The sequence below is a fragment of the Ophidiomyces ophidiicola genome (genome assembly GCF_022830035.1).
Source record: "Ophidiomyces ophidiicola strain CBS 122913 chromosome Unknown scaffold_2, whole genome shotgun sequence".
NCBI classification, from domain to species: domain Eukaryota; kingdom Fungi; phylum Ascomycota; class Eurotiomycetes; order Onygenales; family Onygenaceae; genus Ophidiomyces; species Ophidiomyces ophidiicola.
The window spans coordinates 609,481-631,666 of NW_026054642.1; the positions used below are offsets into that span (position 1 = coordinate 609,481).

At 52.4% G+C, this 22,186-nt stretch overlaps 6 protein-coding genes across 6 annotated transcripts; 3 read left to right on the top strand and 3 right to left on the bottom strand.

Annotated features, from left to right (window-relative positions):
* Positions 1-856: 856 nt before the first annotated feature.
* LOZ57_000814 (uncharacterized protein) lies at positions 857-3,274 on the bottom strand (the record flags this gene model as incomplete). The annotated part of the gene is made up of 1 exon (XM_049249911.1): positions 857-3,274. One exon carries the CDS (start codon positions 3,272-3,274, stop codon positions 857-859), a length of 2,418 nt encoding a protein of 805 aa, XP_049111071.1.
* Positions 3,275-4,238: 964 nt separating this feature from the next.
* Positions 4,239-5,344, top strand: LOZ57_000815 (uncharacterized protein; the record flags this gene model as incomplete). Its single annotated transcript, XM_049249912.1, has 3 exons — positions 4,239-4,423; positions 4,504-4,523; positions 4,578-5,344. The coding sequence occupies 3 exons, from the start codon at positions 4,239-4,241 to the stop codon at positions 5,342-5,344; spliced, it is 972 nt and encodes a 323-aa protein (XP_049111072.1).
* A 1,149-nt stretch (positions 5,345-6,493) lies between these two features.
* Positions 6,494-9,313, top strand: LOZ57_000816 (uncharacterized protein; the record flags this gene model as incomplete). The annotated part of the gene is made up of 1 exon (XM_049249913.1): positions 6,494-9,313. The coding sequence occupies one exon, from the start codon at positions 6,494-6,496 to the stop codon at positions 9,311-9,313; it is 2,820 nt and encodes a 939-aa protein (XP_049111073.1).
* A 1,178-nt stretch (positions 9,314-10,491) lies between these two features.
* On the bottom strand, positions 10,492-12,198 carry LOZ57_000817 (uncharacterized protein; the record flags this gene model as incomplete). Its single annotated transcript, XM_049249914.1, has 2 exons — positions 10,492-11,821; positions 11,882-12,198. The coding sequence occupies 2 exons, from the start codon at positions 12,196-12,198 to the stop codon at positions 10,492-10,494; spliced, it is 1,647 nt and encodes a 548-aa protein (XP_049111074.1).
* A 2,927-nt stretch (positions 12,199-15,125) lies between these two features.
* Positions 15,126-17,183, top strand: NRP1 (Asparagine-rich protein (ARP protein); the record flags this gene model as incomplete). The annotated part of the gene is made up of 4 exons (XM_049249915.1): positions 15,126-15,284; positions 15,350-15,407; positions 15,466-16,172; positions 16,248-17,183. 4 exons carry the CDS (start codon positions 15,126-15,128, stop codon positions 17,181-17,183), a joined length of 1,860 nt encoding a protein of 619 aa, XP_049111075.1.
* A 1,411-nt stretch (positions 17,184-18,594) lies between these two features.
* YCG1 (chromosome condensation complex Condensin, subunit G) lies at positions 18,595-22,146 on the bottom strand (the record flags this gene model as incomplete). The annotated part of the gene is made up of 3 exons (XM_049249916.1): positions 18,595-19,971; positions 20,028-21,652; positions 21,708-22,146. The coding sequence occupies 3 exons, from the start codon at positions 22,144-22,146 to the stop codon at positions 18,595-18,597; spliced, it is 3,441 nt and encodes a 1,146-aa protein (XP_049111076.1).
* Between the last annotated feature and the right edge of the window lie 40 nt (positions 22,147-22,186).

Genomic DNA, 22,186 nt, shown 5'->3' on the forward strand with positions numbered 1-22,186 from the left:
CAAGCCTCTCTCTGCGTTCTGCACATCTTGTCTCAACGCCCTCCGCCATTCACGCTTTCGACGAAAAGGCAAACACGCCCTATTCTAGCCTCCGAAGAACTCTTCATTCTTGAAAAGCCTGTTGCTGTTAGAGTTACTGCTTAACGTGCCCGCGCCACTGCCGCCGGATGTCCCACGGCACTCCCAGATTCAAACGACAAACGCTTCGCAAAGAACCATGGTACATTTACACTTACCCTGAGTTTCAAAAAACTGCTTGCATTGGACAGGTTACTCATTCGCCTGCTTAGAAACTCCCAGAACACTTTCTCGCTGCGCGACAGAGTGCCCCGTCCTCTAATTGCGATTGCCTGAGCGGGGGTGCCATCGCCGGAATCGTCTTAGGCAGCATCGCGGCCTCGTTTCTTCTCTACTGGATCCTCAAATTGGCTCTGTCGACCACGACTGCTTCTGAAACATACACCTATCGCACCAGATATGAGGATCCTCCACGGCGACGAAGACGACGATCGCGGTCGACCACATGCTACGTCGAAACAGAACAGCCTGTCACAACTCGGAGATATCGGCGTGAGGTTATTGAACGTCCCGCGAAGGTCTACGTTAATTGACCAGTTATACCCGTTGGTGCAAACGGGGCCATTTTGTTCGTTTTTGTAAATATAGCTAATGTTGTATGTACGTACAGAGTAACGACTTTCCTTTTTTTTCGTCTTGCAGGGTGGAATTTTTGCAAGGGGCAAGCGTGTGAGCCATTAATAGTATTTTTGTGTCTTTTTACAAGCAGTTATATATTCTTGCATTTTGACATTTCTGTCTGTTCTCTACCTTACAATGCGACAAAATTAACAGGGCCCTATTCCGCCAGCACAAACATACCTCCATGCCACCCGTATGCCCGATTCAGTCGCCGACCAAAACACCTCGCCATGGTAAAAGATATCTTGTTTCGTGGGTGAGGTTCGTGGAACTGTATACTCCTCTCGACGTCCAGTGTTGTTGGAGTGAACTGCCAGACAGACCCGTGAAGTTTGGTCAGACTAAAGCCCGTCGATGCCATCGCGTGGAGAAAGTCTGTCCACAGAATCTCGCCAGGCTGGTCATGGCGGCCGGGGTCGTGGAAAAGCGCTGTAAGGACCTTGTAGGCGCGTTTTCCAAGCGTCATTTTCGGTTGAATATCACTGTGGACTTGCCCAGGGGTCTCGCCAGTTGAAAGTTCAGACGGGCGATTGTCCGGGGTGCCCTTTGTCTTTACTTTGTTCCTAACGTCTAAGCTCGCTGGTTTGGTATCAGAGGTGATGGATAGACGTGATAACGGGTCACTAAAGTCAGTGAATTCGGTTTCTCCCATCGCCTTGCCTGATGTCTCTGACTCTTGGACAGGAGGGACCCATTCAGGAGTACGTTGCAGTGTTCGATCGGCTCGCAAGAGTTTATCGACGGTTTGATTCAGAGTCTTCCTTGTTCTCGACCGATAGAAGTTATCAACGGTCTCCCAAAACCTATCGAGGTTCTTCTCCGAGTTACGCATGGTTTCAACATGTTGTTTGGTACGCCGCTTGACTGAAGGATATGTGTATTTGCCATCGAGAGGGTCTCCCAGCTTCAACCTTTGCAGATCCGTGTCATTGATCGTTTGACTGACCTCTGCTAAAAGAACCATTTCTTTCATGAAGTCAACTTGAGTGCCTTCCTCATAGCCACCAGCAGCTTGCGTATCTAGTGAAGCAGCCCAAGGCTGATAGAGGCTAACTTGGTGGAGTGCACCTGCAATAAGACCCAAGTCGGACAATTCGTTGAGAATCCATTCAGACAGCCGTGCCTTTTCTGTCTTGTTACTTTGTATAAACTGTTCAAGTTCATCCATGAGATCTGGCAAACGGACGAGGAATAACTGTTCATCATCAAGCAGTACTTGGACTGCCCACATTAGAAAATCATTGGGCCGGTTCACTTTAAGACCTGCTGCCATCTTCGTAGTACCACTAACCTGGGGCATCCGCACCCAGTCAGAACGCAAAGGTGGGGAGGCACCTAGGCCACCCTTGATATTCAAAATAGGCCCTTGACTAGATTGGTTAAGAGTATGGCGAAATAGCAACAATGCCTTCAAATATTCTTCGGGTAACGTCTTATCCGGGGAGATCCTCGATCGGTATTTTTCCTGCAGCCGTGCAAGCTTCGTGGCTTGTCGAGCAAGAGAATCAAACGCGATAAGAGCTCCATAAGCGTTAGTGATCACAGAACCAAAGACACGAGCCCAGAACAAGCCGTCGTGCAGATGCGGGTGCGGGTTTCCCTTGGTATCTGGGAGCACCTCCAGGCGATGTTCGCTCTCATCCCCAACCACGTCGAAAAAATACCCCGGGTCTTCCCGCAGAGCCCAGATGTGGTCCTCCGCAGCAGCCCGCCTGGCGGAAAGCACGGCGACCAGCTGATCGAAATCTAGATGAGCGGGCACTCTGTACGGAGCTTCCGCGCGCAAAACAGCCAGCGTTGGCCATTCGGTGGGATCGCCGCTCAATGCTGGAGGTTCAGGCTGCACGGGAAATTCGGCCGCAAACAGTGACGGAATATCGCGAAGAATGGCTTCACAGCAGCTAAGCAGGAAGCCTATTATTTTCTTCTGCACCTCCAAAATCAATAACCCTTCGCCTGGTTGCACTGCCCTTCCGGTGTACATCATATCAAACGCATCGTCGTCGTCATCCCAGGAAACGATACGACCGTAGGCCGTAGCGGAGTCACCATCTAGATACATGGTGTATTCGTTTAAAAAGGCAGGCATGATGTTTCCAGTAACATGCCCCAGGTGAAAGGCATCCAAGTCTGCGTGGGCAAAAGCGCTCGGAGGGTTGCGACCTCTGCTGTTCACGAAAAGTAAGAACAATTTCCCCTGGACCAGATCCTCAACATTCATAGACGGTAGGAGATATGCCTGTCGGTCCTTGTCCGAGGGGTGCTTGGAATGCCGGAACGCTTGAAAGTCAGGACGATGGACGAGGGACAATTCCGGCTCGACGGACAACAGAATCTTCTTGCGCTGCTCTCTGGTCTTTTTCAGCCATCTTTTGCGCAATGTGGCTTCGTGACGCTCTAGGATCTTTTTCAATGCCGTCCAGGATGCAAAGATCGCGGAGGACAAGGCCGCTTGGTCTTTTCGGGCCTCTGTGGCACTTGGGAAAGCTGATGGCATGGGCAATTGGCTGCCGCTTTGCCGCAGACTCTCAAAGAAAGAGCTGGCATCGGAGTCAGATGCTGCAGTATACGACATGCCTGCGAAGTTGTTGCGTATAGGGAGAATCGCAGGTGGTGGTGCTGGTGAGGGGCGGACTGTTTACGTTGCGTTTTGTTGACTGTTGAAGGATCGCAATAGGGTTTCCGACATCACGCTTTTTGTGGCGGGGGTGAGCCTCTCGGGCAGCTGGCTTGAGAGTGGCATTGAAAGAATGCAATTTACAGAACGGACCTGGTGATATTGATCCCGGAAGCACACAGATATGGAGCTTCGATTTATGTGTACTTTAACGTGGAAAAGAGAAAGCAAGCATAGACAGAGGATCAAATCTGCCAGTTTGGCCTCAAAGGATCTCTCTCACAAGGTAAAAGAAAAAGACACTCTGGTAGCAGACGTGATACTAGAGCTGCTGCTAGCCGTCAAGTAGCACATTTGTGACGCCCAAAGACGCATTAATGGCCTGCCACTGGGCTTTGTTGTCTTTCATGGAGATGACAGCTTGTGATCCCTTCGCAATGAGCAAATGGCGATTACAGCAGTAATGGTATTGGACCCATTTTGTCTCTTGGGCAATTGACCTCACTGGGAGCTCAACCTTTGATGCAGTGTCAGGTGTTGCTGCACTGCTGCAGACATCCCAGTGTTTCTGGTATGTATGTAGTTAAATAAGTATGCAGTTACCCCCTATGTGACATGTTCGTAGGCATCGAGCTGGAGGCGCACTGGATGCCCACACACATGAAACCGCCACCAGCTCACCTCTTTTGACATGTAGTTAACTAGCAGGCATGCAGGCATGCAGGACTGCAGATCCGCGGTGCGTGCGTTGCATTGCGTTGCGAGCTCGTTCGAGCTGATATGGGGCGTGCGCGCGCGCGGGGGGAAGATTGGCCATGACGTAAGAACGCGGGCATCCTTGAAGGCTCTTCGCCATCGCGCGCTGCGTTCGGATCCTCCCGCAAAGCATTAGCAGCCCAAATCCTGCAGAGAACAAAAAAAGATGGCGCGCAGAGCTTTGATCACCGGTGCCAGCGGCCTCCTCGGCCGCGAAGTCTTCAATGCTTTCAAGAAGGACAGCCACTGGGAGACGTTTGGCCAGGGCTTCACGCGTGCTGCGCCGCCAGAAATCCTCAAGGCCGACCTGACGTCCGCGGCGGAGATCGAAAAGCTGATGGACGAAGTGCGGTGAGTCTAGACTGCTTGGAAGCTTCTCGACAGAGCGAGCGTGTGGTGGGACGTGGCTGATGCGTGATCTGGACGAACAGGCCGCATGTTGTCGTACACTGTGAGTCGTCGTCTGCCTTGTCTTTCCCCGGCTTCGCTCGCTGATGTGACGCAGGCGCGGCCAATCGATTCCCAGACCAATGCGACACCCACCCCGATCTCGCGCGCAAGATCAACGTCGAGGCCACCCGGGCTCTGGCAGAGACGACCGCGGCCAAGTCCATCCTGCTCATCTACATCTCTACAGACTACGTGTTCGCCGGCCGCGAGGGGGAAGCGCCGTACGAGGCCGACGCCCCCACCGAGCCGCCGAACATCTACGGGCAGACGAAGCGGGACGGCGAGCTCGCGGTGCTGGAGGCCACGCGGGCGACGGGCACGGGAGTCATCCTGCGCGTGCCGGTGTTGTACGGGCACGCCCAGTCGAACAGCGAGAGCGCGGTCAACACGCTGATCGACGCGGTGTGGAAAGCGCAGCAGACGGGCGTGCCCATGGACGATTGGTCGCAGCGGTACCCAACAAACACGGAGGATGTGGGCAGGGTGTGCCACGACATCGCGGTGCGGTACCTGGACGAGCCGGCAGCGGCGGCGCTGCCAAGGGTGCTGCAGTTCTCGTCGGAGGACAGGATGACCAAGTTCGCGATGTGCGAGCGGTTCGCAGACATCCTGGGGCTGCCGCTGGCGGGACTGGAACGGGTGCAGACCGGTGGCACATCCGGCGCGGGCGTGCAGCGGCCCTTCGACACGCACCTGTCGACGCGCGAGCTGCGCCAGCTGGGCATTGCGGTCCACACGCAGGATTTTGTTGACTGGTGGTATGTGCATCACTACTCCTCTCCCTACCTGCGGGCGCGAGTGGAGCGGCATCGCGTGTGCTAGTTGACTAGTTAACTAACTGACTGCCCTGCTTTGTTTCGGGCGCGCAGGCGACGCGAGCTGGGGGCGTATCGACACTGATTTCTGCACGGGGGGCGTCGTTTCAGGGGCAGCGCCGTTCTGTCCAACCTCCGCGGGTGCATTATTATTATTATTATTGCTCTTGTCTCGCAGCTTGATCTGAGAGGTCCGGCGGACCGCAAGTGGGTTTGTGTTTCTCGCTGGGCGGAAAATCTCTCGTCTGGCTGGGTGGCGGACAGGCCGATGGGGTTGGCAAAGTGGCCTGGCGGTTCTCTAGCCGGTGGAGTTGGAGGGGGCCTTGTGGCACTTGTATGATGCCGTCGTAGCAGGTAACCAGTTAGTTGGCGAGGCTTGATAGCCCGATGCGTGTTCTCCATGCGCAGCTCGTGAACTCATTATTATTATTAGTTTGCCGGCCGTCGCGCAGGCCGCCGTGTGGTGTTGCGGTGTGGCGGGCTCGCAGGGCCTCATTTTAAAACCCGGGCTGGCCTCAGGGCCCCCTGGAGCCTTCGGGTGTGTCTGAGGCCTTTTTTCTTTCTTTTTGTCTCGCGACCAACCGACCATATTAATACTTATTTCCTCAGCTCTCGCCCTCCTGCTCTTGCTGGCGAGATCGCCGCGAGCCCTCTGCGCCGTGCGTGACATCACCCTGCGTGATAGCTCAGCGCTGCGCCAACTTTGCTGCTGCGAATTCCGATACATCAGCTCGCCGAGCCGCGGCCGCTGCCGCCCGTCATTTCATTTCACGCGCCGCTCAAGAAGGCGGCTCTTCGCTGCTGCTGCTGCTGCTGCTGCTGCTGCTCTGTGCTTCACTATCGCCCTCTCGCCTCCCTCCGCTGCGCCGGGCGCCCTCCGTTCGCTCGTTTGCTGCTCGCGCCGTGTTTGAGTTTGACGGTTGCCAACGACTCTGCTTCTTTTTTGCTTTCGTGAACGCCAATTCTCTTGCCTTCTCTCGCGGCCGAATCCCATTGGGCACATTCTGCGACGCATCGTGCCCGGTGTTGCGTGGGCAGCCCCAGCTGTTGTCGCTTAAAAACAAGAACCACCGCCCAACACATACTCTCCACCGCGTGGATGTATACCTCTGTCTCCCTGTAGCAGATCGACCGTTTGCGCGCATGCGACCGAGCCATGGACCAGAATTACAACGCCTCGTCCGTCGTGGAGGTGCAGCCGGTCCCGCAGCCGCCGCTCAAATTCTCGCGATACCGATCTGTGAGAAAAGCCGCGGCCGCCAGCGCTGCTCCGCCGCTCCCTCCGCTGCCCGCCGCCTCTGCACACGACCTCTCCGGCCTCGCCAAAACCCAGAGTAATCATAATAATAATAATGAATCGATCCAACGGAGCATGTCCAGGTACCGACACGCCAAACCCGCCAGGATCATAACCTCCATTCCGCCTCCGCCCGTACCCCAGATTCCAGTCTCCCCACACCAGACCAAGTCGCGCATCGAGGACTGGGTCGAGAGTACGAGGGTGAGCCAGGATATCCCGCGACTCGACGACCTTTCTCTGGAGCAGCAAGACCGCAACGACCTCCGCTCGCCGTCGTTGCGTGGTATCCCCAGCCAGAGTCTCTCCCAGCCATCCAGCCCAAGATTCCGCGGTTTCTCCAGGATTCTGGGCAGAGCTTCCTTCGACCGGCGTCGAGAGAAGGAGGACTGTATCTCGCCAACATCTCTCGGACATCATCACCACCGCCTGTCGTACTCCGCAGGACACGACGCTAACACGCAGTCCAAGAGTCTTCGCCGGCGGCCTGAAAATATTGCTACTCCTCAGTCTCCATTGCAGCAGGAAAACACAACAGACGAAGAAACTCCCCTAATGGACGTGAAACAACTCACACTCAATGAGCAGCTAGCAAACGAAAGAGCCGCCGCCTTGCACAATGGCCATAGCTCCAACAAGAAGCTAGTGAAAGGAAGAGGCGGGTTTTTATCGCTCTTCAAAGGTATTGATACCAGTGGCTCATCCAGAGCTCAAAGAGACGCAAGAGAGGGACTGAAGAACAAGATCTCCTCCCCCACGTTGATTGAGCCAAAGGACCTGCCGAGCGTGCTACCTGATGACACGCCTGTGTCCGCTGTCAACGCTGGCGAAAGAAAAGTGCTGGTCACCTGCAATGAGGCCTTTGTCACACTGCCAATCACCCCATCTACAAAAGCTCAGGAACTCCTACACTCTGCCTTCGCCTGCCTGAAGGAAAACATTGACCCCAAAACTGCTGTCTTGGTGGAGAGCTTCAAGCAACTTGGCTTGGAGAGGCCTTTACGCAGATACGAACATGTTCGGGATGTCATGAACTCGTGGGATAGTGATGAGCAAAATCACTTTGAGATCGTCCCGTCTTCGGAGGGGGAGGAGGACGACGAGGCCCTGGATATCCGATTCGCGCCACGAAAACAACCTAAAGACGCTACGTTCCACATATACCACTCCCATCGCGCAGGGAAATGGGACAAGCGATATATAACCCTACGATCGGATGGCCGCGTGTTGATGGCGAAAAAGCCCGGCGCGGAGCCCACGAGTATATGCCACATGTCCGACTTCGACATCTACCGCCTGAAGAGCCGGGAATACCGTCGAGTCAAGCCGCCCAAACGGTATTGCTACGTGATTAAAAGCCAGCAAAAGGCAAACTTATTCGTTGCAGGCGGCAATTTTGCCCACTCCTTCTCCATTGGCGACACAGAAACTGCTCAGGCCTGGTATAGGAGCGTGCAAGAATGGCGCAGTTGGTATCTGGTCAGCATCATGGGTGACTCAAGTGATTGCTCCCCTGATCTCCATGCCAGCGCGGGTGTCAGGACCTCGTTCCATTCGAACCGCTTCTCGATTGATTCGATCCCATGCCAACCTAATGGTTTCAGGCCCATGAATTCCGCCGCTCAAGCAGTGCCCTCGAAGCCACCGACACCTCCTGATGAAGCGCATCCGCAAACAAGAAGACCGCTTATTTTGGGCGCGACATCCAATAACGATTACTTCAACACTCCTCTCCCTACGGCGCCGTCTTCTCCCAAACGATCTCTGATGCACATGGAACGGAAGCCCACGGTGAAGCGAGAACGCAGCCAAACGGTCTCGAGCCGACATCAGCAGCAACAGCCGCCTGCCGAATCCGAACCATTTGAGCCAACCGGCCTGCTAGGCCGCACGTATACCCTTCGCCAGCATGCCATGCGCGAGCGGGAGCGCGAGAAGGAAGAAGAGGCCGAGCAACTCAACCCGTTCACGGCACACGGCCTGCTGAGCCATCTGGACATGCCCACGCGTTCCGCCGAGCGGCCCATACACACGTCGAGCGGCCCACCCAGCCGCGCAAGCACCGTCCGCTCGCCACCCGGCCACCGCCCCAGATCCTCCATCCAACAACAACAACTCCCCAAACCGCTCGTCGACCTGACGCCCACCTACCAAGAGGCGCCGCAGCACACTCGCAAAGGCCGTGGCATCACCGCGCCCTCGGGCACACCGCTCATCGACATCGCCACGGGCCCGGACCTGTGCCCCGGCGCGATTGCCGTGCCCAGCGCGACCACCTGGCGCAAGCCGATGCAGCGCAGCGGCACGATGTCGTCGCAGACCACCCGCGTGCCCGAGCCGACGACCTTCGCGCCGCCCGTGCCGCGCGACCGCCAGCGCTCCTACACCATGCGCGGCACGACGTCCTCCTACCCGCGGCCCCTGTCGGCCAATTCCCCCGCCTCGCTCGAGTCGCCGTTCATCCCCACGGGCCTGCTGGCGCAGGCCAAAGTCGGCCATGCGCAGGGCTCCGCGGAGACTGGCCGCGGCGTGGCGACGGGCAGCAGGCACGGGAGCCGCCCGCTGCTGGACATGACGGAACCGAGTTGCTTTGCGGACGGGAGCCTGTTGCGCACGGTGGAGCAGACAGGGGCCGGAGAGGATTGTCGGCCTGTGATCGATAGAGAGAAACGGGACTAAATTTAAGTAGTAATTGCAGGTGGTATTTGGCTAAACGCCTAATCGTCTTCTTTGTACCCTTTCATTTTTTTTTTTTTTTTTTTTTCATTTGTTTGTTGGTTTTTCCTGTGGCTCTTTTTATTTTGATGTCCCTCGTCTTTTGCATTCAGCATGAATCAGGGAGCAAAATCAATGATACCATGTACTGTACTTTAAGCCTAGTGATTTGATGATGACTGTGGGTGGAATCGGACTGGGACCATAGGGATAGCAGGCTGGATATCTTTTTCCATTCTTTGGCTTGGTTGGCTGGTGACGTAGCGGCCTAGTCTCCTTTCCACATGAAACGTTTTTTATGAATAATAGGGGGCTGGAGGGCCGCGCGTTCGGCTGGCCAATTTTAATCAAATAATGTCGATTGTGCGAGCATTTCTAGTGAGATGTAGGACAAAGATAAAATGATGAGCAAGAGTATGCGTACTGACAAGACACAACAATGTGGCATAAACCAATCCTCTTCTCTGCAAGATCCCAAAAAGGAGACCAAACCAGTGAAAAGACCAGATCCGCCAGCAGCAGCCATGCTGCAAGCCCAAAAGTTCAAGGCGATCCGATCCCCCAATGACAAAATTTGGAGGGCCGATTCAAGCCCGCGAACTCCTCTCACTGAGGGGGAGCACTCACTATGGTATCTCCAAACCCTCAACAAGGACGATAATCTTTGATAGGTTTTTTTTTTTTCAAAAATTCCCAGCCGATCCGAAGACCAACTGGAGTGGTCTAGGTTTGTAGTTTTCAACTAGCAAAAACGTTGCCTCAGGCGAACCTTCACAGGAAACGTAAAACCCTTGCACTTGGATGGAGAAAGAAAGGAAAAAAAAGAGGGAAAAAACTTTGCGGAAGGGCGGGCGGGGGCGGGAGTATTTATACCTAGCGCCCGGCACGCTAGCGTTACGCGAGCGGGCGTGGAGGCTGCTGATTGGCTGTATGCCGATGAGTCATCATCGTTGGCTCTTTTGGGATTAGCGCTGCGCTCTAGCTACAAAGGGCGAGCAAACAAACCAAACAAGCCTGGAAGCTGACTTGGCCGACTATACAATCCAGCCAGGAGAGACAAACAAATCGCAATAGCATCGTAGGCTCGTTAATCATCAGAATATCATCCCGAGAGTCATTACAGTACAAAAGTCTTAGTTAATCTAACGCCATAAATCCCGCTTTGCACCCGCATTCGGCCACTCGCCGCTGTGTATTACCGGCCGTTCTTCCGACGGCACCGCCAGAAACCCACCACACCCATTCGTCAGAAGCACACTCTCGCGAGCATTTCCACTCCATGTAGGGCCCAGCTGCGCCCCGTGGCAGCTCATGGGCTGCAGCATGCTTGTGCGCCGCTCGGACCCACAAAACCGCTCGTATGTCGAAAAATTCCACTCCGTCTCGTCTACGCCTTTGCTATAGACGGACAGAATCTGGTTAAGGCCAGGTCCGCTGGGCTTAAGTGCATTTTCACCGCCGCCAAGCTGTTTTGGCGGCGCGGAGGCCATGAGCGTCTCGGAGAAATTGGCGTCGCGGACGTAGAGTTCTTTTAAGGCCGTGAGTTTGCCGGTGAGCAGCGAAGACCTGAGATAGGCATAGTATGAAGAAGATACAGAAGGCACACCGTAGGCATAAGCCTCAGAGGTGATTTCGTAGTGGAGGAGGCGTAGGGATTTAGAGCGTAGAGGGGGAATATTGCCAGAAGGGAAAGGGCTGGTGACTTTGTGGATGATGGACAGTGTTTCGAGAGAGGTAGCGTGTTCAAGAATTTCGTGTAGTTCCTGCGGGGAAACTCCCGTGTTCACAAGAGAAAGATGCTTCAAAGCATCGCGATTCTGAGGAAAAGAGAGGTATGTTACCAGGCCCTTGGCAGTGACCTGAGGGGTATCTTGTAATGTAAGCCGTTGTAGAGGTGGGAGGCCAGGTGACGAAGCTGGGATTGCAGAAATAGAATTATCCAGCCATCCTAAATCGTTCAACTTCAAGTCTTGTAATTGTGGGAAGTGACTGAGTGCCAGACGCAGTAAGTTTGGTTCAAGGCAAAGCTTAGATAGCTCCAGCACCTCGACGTTAGCCCATGGCTGCTTCTGCGGTATTTTCGCAAAGCTGGCTTCTGATCCATGGGCGTATTTCATACGGCGAAGATCGCTGCAGCTGGTCATTAATTCTAGTTTAAGAGTAAGGCATGAGGCGTCATCGGTGAAAAACCCGGCCGGCAGGTCGACATAGCGTAAGTTAGGAAGAATAGAAACCGTCCGTGCCAGCTCGCTTTTGCTAGATTCTCGTGTCATATATGGCATGCGTAGCGAGAGCACTTGTTGTCCCAGGTCCTTGGACTCCCTCACTGTTCGCATAAATAGTAGAAAACGGGTTCTAGGTGCGTCTAGCGGCAATGCGTTGTTATTTAGCCACGAGGATTTCTTTCGTTTTGCCGCCAATATGACCTCGAGCTCGCAGTAATGCACTGCATCGATACGGACATGGCGGTATCTAGGTAGCCCACGAAGTTAGCATAAACGGTACCGGAGCGGGGTAGAACAAGGTGCATACAATAAATCTTGAGCGACCCCGTACCATCTGCGGCAGACAAGTGCGCACTGGGCAAGATTGCGCATATCACATAGCATGCAGCCATCGCCAGCTATCGATTCTTCCAGCGGCGTCAGAGAATCGTCGGCCGAATGGGGGCAGACATATGTAAAGATGTTGTAGAACACTTTCAGAGGGAGGTTCTTTGTGCAATCTTGAGTCTGCCGGTTAAGCCGATACTGCAGCTGGAATTCTTGCTGATACACATCGGTGGGCGCGTCTTTCTTGGCCTTCCCCGAGCCCCTGACTTTCTGTCGCATGCGCTTGAGGAAGCCCATAACTGGCTACCCAAGTTTCGGGTATGCAGCGATGTTGAATGTAATTAGAAAAAAATCAGAAAATTATACGAATATAGCTTTTGCAAGCAGAGAACAAAATGATAACCAGCTCATGGAACAGAAAAGAATGGCATTTGCCGCTGAGGGCAGGGTATCTGCAGCTCAACAACAAGTGAAGGCCGGCGGCGCAAACAACTGGCTGTGATGCAAGCGCTTGCTCGGAGTGCGGTGATTGGCCGAGGGGGTGTTATGTAAGCACCGTCATTCAATGGCGGAGCGGATTAAAAGCCTTCCGTGTCGTTTTGCTCAGGTCCAGCTCCTGCAGTTGAAGGGCGGTCGCTCGCTTTGATATGCTGAGGAGTATCAAAGTGTTTGCGTCGTGGGCAAGCAGGACAGCGACTAACGTGTAGCTCGCGTTTCAAGTTCTCCCGTGAGATCTACCGCTCGATGGAGCCACCATGTCCTTTGGGGAAAAAAATGCGGAGGCTAGTTAGTTACAATCGACGTGGGGGGCTGGCTTCTGAAAAAGAGTGTTTTGCCCGGTATGCCACTGAAACGTGTCTGAGGTGAGATGATCGCAGAACTGCGTTTATCTGATGCGGGATCCGGTATCATGACTTGAATATTCCCTGCAGATTTCAAAATATCCACTGTTCTCTTTTATTTACCGGTGATTCCCAGCAGCCCAGACTTCTAGATTGCAAAGACTGGTTTGATGACCCGGCCTGCTCCAGTGATAGGCGAGTATATATAAGAATCCATATATCCGCTATTTACTGGGAGTATTGGCGAAAACACGGAACTATGCCCCGGCCATGCTGCCTCAATCACCTTTCTACACTCTCGCTCCTACTCATGGTTGATCACATGCCCGACAACCAGTATCATATATTGGTAACAGACCCTTCCCAAGTGCCCGGATGACCTTTGTCTGTAACCACAGTGAGCACTACGGCAGCATTTTCTAGCTTATTCGTCTTTCAGGCATCGTGCAGTTGCTCATGACTCGGAATTCACTATTGCTAGCTGATCAGATGGCGATCATTGTGTCATGGCTCGTTAATATTGATTTATCCTGCATGATACGAATATTCTCGATACTCTTTACTATTCAACTTTCAATCTAGCTGGGCCCGAATTACGGAATAATGTGGCGGGTCCAGAAGCACTGCCTGCAATCCACTACCGACTGGCGCATTGTGTAGGCCGTTTGAGCGTTGATGAGTTACAAACTTGAGTATCATCCACTACGTTACCTATGCACCAACAGATCAACTTTTCAAGCCACTGCACCGTCTGTCTTTAGTGTCGGTACGGAGTATGAGTATCAGTATTATGTGGAAAGGAGCAGATTGTTTATGGTGAGAACCGATTAAAACTATTTCTCTGGGCTACTTGCACCGTATGGCCTCTAATAATCTGGGGTATAATTATCCTACTGAATGCTATGTGCGTAGGAAAAGGGGCATCATTCCGAGAAGGTTGCATCCCCGAGTAGCTTCACGATTCTGAGCTGCGAATCAAGGCTCACTATTATTATATTTGAATTGAGATAGACTACTGGTGGTAGATTAAAGATCAGTCATTATACTCTCACACTGTCAGCCGCTCGGCCGTTAATCACAACATGGAGGGATACACAACGTCCGGTCGTTGTACCACCTACGGTTCATGTGGGCGAGACGCAGGGCGAGAGGACGGGGCTGATTGCCCCGCCACTTCACCGTGAGGTTCTACCAAAGTTGCTTTCAATTTCGCGTACATTACAAGGGGCGATGACGGGGTGATAAGCGTGGCCGAAGCTCATTTATATATGTACAGCACTTCAGCAACGAGGCACCTAAATACATTTAGGTATTTTTGTCGCAATACATGCAAACAACGTCGGTTACATACTAGCAGGTACCGCTGATGCGTCTCTCCCAATTGCTCACGCCGTACGGGATATCCGGCCAAGCGTTCAGTACATACATATCACTGTACTCCGTACGGTATACCCGACCGGACTTCGGTGAAGCACCAGGGATCTGTGGACCTGAACCAATACCATGTCTGATTTTTGGGAGCAAGCGATGCTGGCCAGTCACCCGTTACCCACCATCTTCCTCGACTGCCCCGGGTGCCGGAACGGCTGGATCTTCGCGGAATTCACCAATGGCCGAGCTGGCCTGCAAGCCCGTAGCGCTCGGGCGGCGCAGCGTCTCCAGGTCAAAACCGGCTTCGTCGAGGGGATAGAGAGAGAGAGACTGGACTGGCGTATTTGATCTGTGCCTGTAATGGCTTCGCTGGACGTAAAACTCTCGGTGGCAGCGCCGGGTGCGCCGCCCTCCCCGCTGCGCAGGAGACGGGATGCAGCGTCTCCGGTGAAGACTCGGTTACAGCCCACGCGCGCAGGGACGGACAGTGCAGCGGCACAGCGCAGCACCGCGACCACGCACCGCCTGGCATGAGCCCGCGGACCTGCTGGACCTGCTGGCCGTGCTGAGCGCGTGAAGCCGGGGCTGCCAGCGCGACGTCTCGATGGCTGTCGAGCGTTGGGGCGGGTAAGTTACGCTGGTATTGCCGTTACCGCTCACCCGCGAAAAGAAAAAAAAACGCCTCCACTTGTTCCTTTTCCTCGACCTCAAGCAATCCGAGTCTCTTCTCACGCTTCCTCCCCTTCCCCCCTTCTCATCTCCCTCGCCCTGTCTGCCTCGCCTGTCCTCACGCTCTCGCTTCTGTTGTTTCTGGGCTTTCTTTTTGTTCTTCTTCGTGCTCAATTCTTGCGCTTTGCTCTGTTGTTTTGCTGTTCTCCTCCCTTCTTTAGGCCTCCCTCCTGCACCTCCCTCGCCTCGTATCCCGTCGCCTGTATCAAGCATCCGTCGGCGGCAAGGCTCTGACACTGTGCTTGGACTACTTCTCGCAATCCTGGGCCTCCCTTCTCAGCAATGGCTTCGTCCCTCCAGTCCCCGTCCCCAAAGCTGGACCGTTACATTGTCATCCATGTGTCCACTACCTGCGATGAGCATGGTGTCTATGTCACCAAGGATTCGGCAGAGGTAATCGAGCTGGGGTGGATTTTGCTGGACACAAAGTCTTGCGAGGAGGTCAGTCTGTCCAGCTCCATCTGCGCCTGCTGACGACAACTTTGCTGACTGATGCTGCCTCGTAGCTCCACCGGGAGAGCGTGCTTGTCAAACCTGTCAATACACCCATCACTCCGCTTTGCAGTATGTTTCGGTATTCTACGCCGCCAATGTGTTATCATTTGCTAATATGTGTTATCAGCGAGCCTGACTACCCTTACATGGGAGCATGTTCGCTCTGCAGGAACCTTTCGTGATGCCGTCAATCGGTTCGACGCATTCGCCCAGGAGCACCTCGTGTCCAAGAACCTCGAGTTTGCTTTCGTAACGCTCGACTCGTGGGACATGCGAGTCCAGCTTCCACGTGAGGCTCGTGATAAAGCTGTTGTTTTACCCCCGTATCTTCAACACTCCCGTACCTTTGACCTGCGGACGGAGTATCAACGATGGCAACAGCACCATCCCGAGTCTCTTCCATTCGGCCCAAGTGACCTTGCCAATATCTGCGCTGCTTTAGAAGTGGAACCCGTCCAATCCTCTGCTCCTATCAAACATAACCTTCCATTTCACTTGCAGGCACTAGCCCCCGCTTCTCCCCGACGTGCAATGGAGGAGGCCATCACGCTAGCACGAGTCCTTCGTGGCCTGATCAGGAAGTCCCAGCCCGCACATGAACATCCTGAGATTCTGACAAGGCCAATGGATGCTAGAGCTGACGTTCGTGCGTTCCTGGCGGAGCGTAGCAAAGTTTTGCATATGAGTGGTTTGCCTCATGACACCACTCAATCAGAGTTGGAGAGTTGGTTTACACAGTTTGGTGGGCGTCCAATCGCTTTCTGGACCTTGCGTACCCCAGACCAGCATAAGCCTACCGGCACTGGATTCGCAGTGTTCTCGTCCCATGAAGAGGTACGTTTGTTATTTCGATCCCGCTGGATGGTGTTCCATTTTCCCACTGTATCGGATACTGATCATCCTGGATAGGCCGCAGAGAGTCTTTGCATGAACGGCCGTGCTTTAAACGAAAGGGCAATTGAGGTGTCCCCTTCCTCAAGCAGAGTACTTGATCGGGCCGCCGAGATACTCACCCCTTTCCCGCCAAGCAAGAATCGCCCCCGTCCAGGGGATTGGACATGCCCATCCTGCGGATTTTCCAACTTCCAGCGCCGCACCGCTTGTTTCCGCTGCTCGTACCCTGCCATTGGCCCTGGCCCAGACCCCATGGGCTATGCCTATAGCTATGGCCCACCAAATATGATGCCGCCGCCTCACCATATGGGCCATCATGGTAGCCACGGCATGGGTCATGGTAGAAGCATGGGAGGCAATGGAGGAGTTGTTCCGTTTCGGGCCGGTGATTGGAAGTGTGGCGGTGAAGGCTGCGGCTATCACAACTTTGCCAAGAATATCAACTGTCTTCGATGTGGTGGACCGCGCTCCGGAGCTGCTGTTGTGGCGGACTCCGCTTTCCCTTCTCCAATGGATCCGTCGTCGAATTTCGGTATGGGACCTGGGTCTATTAGCAGCACCCCTGGCGCTGCTCCGTTCCCATCTACTGGTGGAGGCTTCGGCGGGTTTAGCCAGCAGTTCGCTGCCCCTCCGAGCAACTATGGACTACCTACACCACTCGGAGCTGCACCAGGGCCTTACCCACCGATGGGTCAAATGAACACCGGATACGGATCGGGCGCTGCGCCATCTCACTCCGTCACGTCCTTCGGAAACCCGGCGACTCAAGCCGCATTCACTGGCGCTGACCACGTCCAGCAATCCGTTGGTGCCGCAAATGGCGGCTTCTATAATAACGATTCCTCTGCGGATCCTTTTGCATTCCTGTCCAGCGGACTCGGCTCCCTCACAGTTGCAGAGGAGACTCACGGCCGTAGAAATGGTGCTGCTAACAGCAAGTCCTCCGCATAATTAATCGAGAAGATTTACGGCTTAAGCATCTACGTCGGATTTTCTATATGGTATGATCGTTTATTCACTAAAAGCAAAAAATCCATCTTCACCTGGTATTTATCATGCCTCGAAGTCTTTCGAGACCATACGATACTCAAACCCTCGAAGTCTCGATTACCTGGGAAATTGCTATGAGCTTTTCCTATACATATAAATGGTGCTTTTTTAAGAGCATCTTCCCCTTTTTTGTGGTTCCCAGTGTTTTTCCTTATTTTACTTTCGTTTCTTTTTCTTTTGCATTCTTACTTTTGAAGTCATTGCTGTGAGGCAGCTTCTGACTGGATTCACCATTTCCGATGTAACGAAAACCTTCAGCCCGGTGTCGTTCAGAGATACCTTTTCTCGGGGAGAATTCCATTCGGCCACGTCGTTACCATCGTCAGCATATTGAGCGATAACGGAATTGCTTCGGGTTTGTTTCACGGTCGGCATTGCTAAATCGAGTTTTATGCTTTTAATTGTTTTTTATCAGGTTGGAGAGCACCGGCATCGCGTATCGGGGCTATCATTTTGGTTATTTAGCAGATCCCCGTTGCCCATTCCGAGATTTTGTGAAGCATTATTCTTACAATGGGATACCAAAAAAGAGCAAAACAAAAAAAGGGCACACGATACATCTGGAAATATGGGATATCGATAGAATCGTACAAAAAGAAAATGGGTCATGGGAAAATATGGATAAAAAAAGTAGGAAAATTGGGAGCCCGACGGAGGCCTAGTTTTCCCCACCTGAACAATATTCAGCCAGTCTTGTTTATGTAGCTTTTTGATTCCATTCATTTTGTTTTATTTCTGTCCTTTATTTCGGAGATGCTTGTGAGTTGGGCAAAGCGGGCTAGCTTTTTGGTCGTTGGATGGAGCGCTTTTTGGCCTTTTATCGACTGGGTTGGTAAACATTGGGATGGTGGGCGGTTTCTGGAGTGTGGCTTGGTGGATTCCCTTTCTATCTTGTTATCGTTTATCATTACTTCTTCATTGGGTGCCGCTTGCAGTTAGATAGCTTTTTCTTCATCGGAACCACCTATCCCCCCTTTTCTTGTACACGAGGATGCCGGGGTTCCATGTGTTTATCTATTAGTTTTTACTGCTGTACACCGTGATAATCGAATTCCAACATGAAGTTATATTTGGCTATTTTGGTGTATTGAGATGAAAATTTCCTAGATTTGACGTCAAGAGAAAGTCAAGGCATCCCCAAGTTATATAAATCGGATCTTCTTTTAGAAAAGTAGGTATTGAACGAGTGAATTATTTCGATTCTCTACAAAAGTCGCAAGCTAACCAACTGGTAGACCAACAGGAAAGAACTCCAAGCCGACCCATAACAGCATCAAAATGTGATCAAAACCGCCGTGAGTGCAGAGGCCGTCTATCCCCTCTCACTCTGCACCGAGACAACTGTGGCAGCGTCCGATGCCAACGAGTTCCTATCAGCCGGGCCTCTAAAAACAATTGTATCATCTTCGTCCTCTTCTTCGTCTACTGCGGCTAGTTCACTCGGTGCTATACTCGACCTGGCACTAGCAACACTAACCATACTTCTCGTCTCGTGCAGATAACTGTCACCTTCAGGCTCTTCCTTGACATATGAACTTTCTCTCTCTCGTCCAACTGACGCCCGTCCACCGTCTTTCCCAGATGGTCGACAAGCACCGAGTAGTTTCAGTACTGCATTCTTGACCTTGACCAATGCATTTCTTCCTGTTGCATCTGAAGCAACGCCAGAAGCAATGGCTTGGTCAACCAATTCTTTAACTTCCAGAGGCAGTTCTCCACTATCATCGATAATTACAGGCTCAAGGTCCAACTTGCTTGACCTGATACTTGACCGGTGGTTCTCACGCTCATCAGCTCCTTCAGGGGCTCGGGAGCCATGCCGGGAGGGAGGCGACGGAGGCACGGGCAGGTATAACTTTCCGATCATTGAAAGGAGAAGCTTCCTTTCTTCTCTGGGCGCAGAGCTGAAGCCTCCTACGCCCAAAATACGCTGCAGAATATCTCTTGCAAGAGCAAGATGTAAACTTTCGCTTGGTGTTAACCGTGGTCCCACTTCTTCCGATGTACCGGGCAAAGGCGTATCGGAGTTCAAGCCGATGATTCGTCGATCATCAGTCCACTCAATGAGCATTCCTATAACACCAGCCATCAACGCTTTTACTTCTTTCTCGCCGACCACCTCGTCGATTTCTCCATCGCTATCTTCTTCCGCTTCCAAAGCATAGAAGTCATCAGCGGCAGCTAATACGACACGGATACTGGGAATGGCTATTTTCCGCATATGCTGAGCGTTGTTTAGTCGTGAATGACAATACACAGGCAAAAAGTACGTAAGAGCCTGTCTTAATGACAAGTTGTCGCGAGTTCGAGGGTGGAAAAATGAGAGAACAAGGGCCTGGAGAAGAGTATCGATGGAACTTTCATTTAGTTCCCTGATAGATGCGGGTACCGAAGGGCCAGATGGTGAGAGTGTGTTGGTAAGTAGCAATTTCGCTAACGCGGTCACTGCAGTTGCTTGTATGCTTGGTGGAGAGTTTGTCTTTAGGGCCTTTGCGAATACCTTTAGTAGTGATTTTTGAAAGGGAGGCGGCGTCACTGAGTTAGGGTCATTCTGTGACGTAACTGGAAGAAGGATTGAATGATGCACTGTAAGTATATCGGCGAGGATACGCAGCGCCATTTCTTGCAATGCTTCATGGCCTTTGCTGTAACAGTGGATGAACAAGCTCATATTTTCTTCGGCAAGGGTCTACGTTTTGCAGATTAGTAAAGACACTCCATCGGTTTGGCGGCATTGATACGTACCTTGTCTAGCAGACAGCATAGGCCTAGACACTCCAGCCCACGTTCCCGTACTGGAGCCTCATGGCTACGCACTGCTGGTATCACCAAGTTGTTTAACATTGTCACGAGATGAACATTATCCTGCAGATTTCCTGCCACATTCTGCAACATGCATTGAGCAATGTATAAGCATTTCATATTAACCATGATCTCTTTAAGCACCTTTGCTTTTGCTTCTTCCTTGTCAAATGGCTCTGGGGTTTCATTGCCATTCCCAGGAGTTTTTGAACGGCTTCTATTTAAGCTTTCATCGCTGATTTCCGATTTTGCAGAAACAAAGCTTTCTTCAGCAACAATCGTATCGTGGACTTCCGCCACGGCCTCTAGAACAACACTGCAAAATTCCCCTTCACTAGCAGAGTCGGGTCCACAGACATTCCGCAGGACTTCGACTGTGAGTTTTGTGACTTGCTCGGGAAGATTCGAAACAGCCAGTGTTTCCCGTAAGAGAGAGAACATTTTCCTTCTCCCTGCCTCATCACTGTAGTCAAGCGTAAGAGAGATATGGAGAAGCTGCTCAACAATGAATTCATATTCCATAGTTTCCTCCTCGCTTCCTTCGACTTGCTCGGGCATACTAAGCCTCGATAGTAGTGTCGTGGTATAGTGATGTAAGTAAAATGCTAGAGCGGTAACCTCTGGCATTTTCTCATCTGCAAGACTGTCATACTTAGCACCACCTTCCTCCCGACAGAAGTCGTTGAAGCTTCTGGCCATAAAGGCAGATTCTGGTGTCAATGATTCCCAGAATGGCAGATCGAACTCCACAGCTTCACGATAATCCGGTCTACCAGCCCAGAACGTTCTTGTAGCTTCGTGGGCGATGCCACCTTCCATGCCAGAATTCACAACATCGATACGTTCTAGAAGCTCTGTTAAAGCCGAAATACTAGGTGGTGCTAGCTTATCTTTTTGTTCCGTGGACTTGTCAGGGTTTTGAGTACTGGCGCAATCCTCAATCCAACGTTCGTAGAATAAGCGACCAGTTGCTTTTCGGACGGTTTCGTCACGATCACGTAGCCCCCAGCGCAGAAGTTTTTCTCTCATGGACAAAGAAAGATGCCGGAAGTCACCAAGCGTTGGTAATAGTTTAGAATATAAAGCACGTCGTGTAGCGGGATCTATGTCGCGGGCTCTCTCAAGGAGGAAAGGAAGCGTTGAAGGGGTAAATGGTAAGTTGAGGAGTAATGTTCGTCGGACCTCAGCACTAGTGTCATTCTGGAGCACATCCAATAATTTATCAACCAGAGCAGAGTTGCCATCGTTTTGATCGTTATCGTCGTCGTCCTCATCGTTGCCTGCTAGCCTCCCAAGTCCAACCACGGCTTGAACGCGAACTGTTGCCTCCTTGTCTCTAATTCGTTTGACAAGACCCTGTCTGATCAAATGGTAGAGTTCATCGTCGATAGAATCTAAAGAGTTGACGATATGCGAAATGATCTGCGTTCCCCGATATCTCACAGTTTTTTCTTTGGTAGATAGGAAAGGTATTATGGCAGAAACGACTTGAAAAGTAAGCCTCGATGTTGGCGTCTCTGGCAACGTCTGGGTCTCATCCGGATCGCCCTGTCCAAAAATTCCAAAGTCTGAAATTTTGTTAGAATCTGCAATCGAATACAGCAAGGAGCGTTGAAAAAATACCCTTCTCCGTTGCAGCTGTCAAAAACGTCCCCAAGAACTTGACAACACGATCTGCTGCAGGCTCAGTCCTCTTGATGGGCAAAATCCGTAACAAACATCGTGATATTTCGATATTAAACTCTCTCTCTGCAGGCTTTTCCTTCTCCCCAAAAGCGCCTGAATTTCGCCTCGCATCTTTCTTATCCTGTTCTTTTGAAGCTCGTATGCCACAGCATCCTTCTTGGATTTTTCTTAGTTTAACAACAAGCTTCCTATGGCCTGTCGTGGAGCGCTGCGCATCGGCAAATATCTCCACGATACTGGGTCGCAAATTCGGGGAGCTTGTTGGCTCCGCTGGCTCGTCGGGGATGTACACATTAGCGCCAGTCGTCGAAGGAGGGACGGAGGATTTGCGAGTAGACGCGACGGAGGAAGCACGGGTGCCCGAGCGGCCAGGCATTGTGTGTTATAGGAAATGCTGGGTAGAGTCTTGTTGGTGC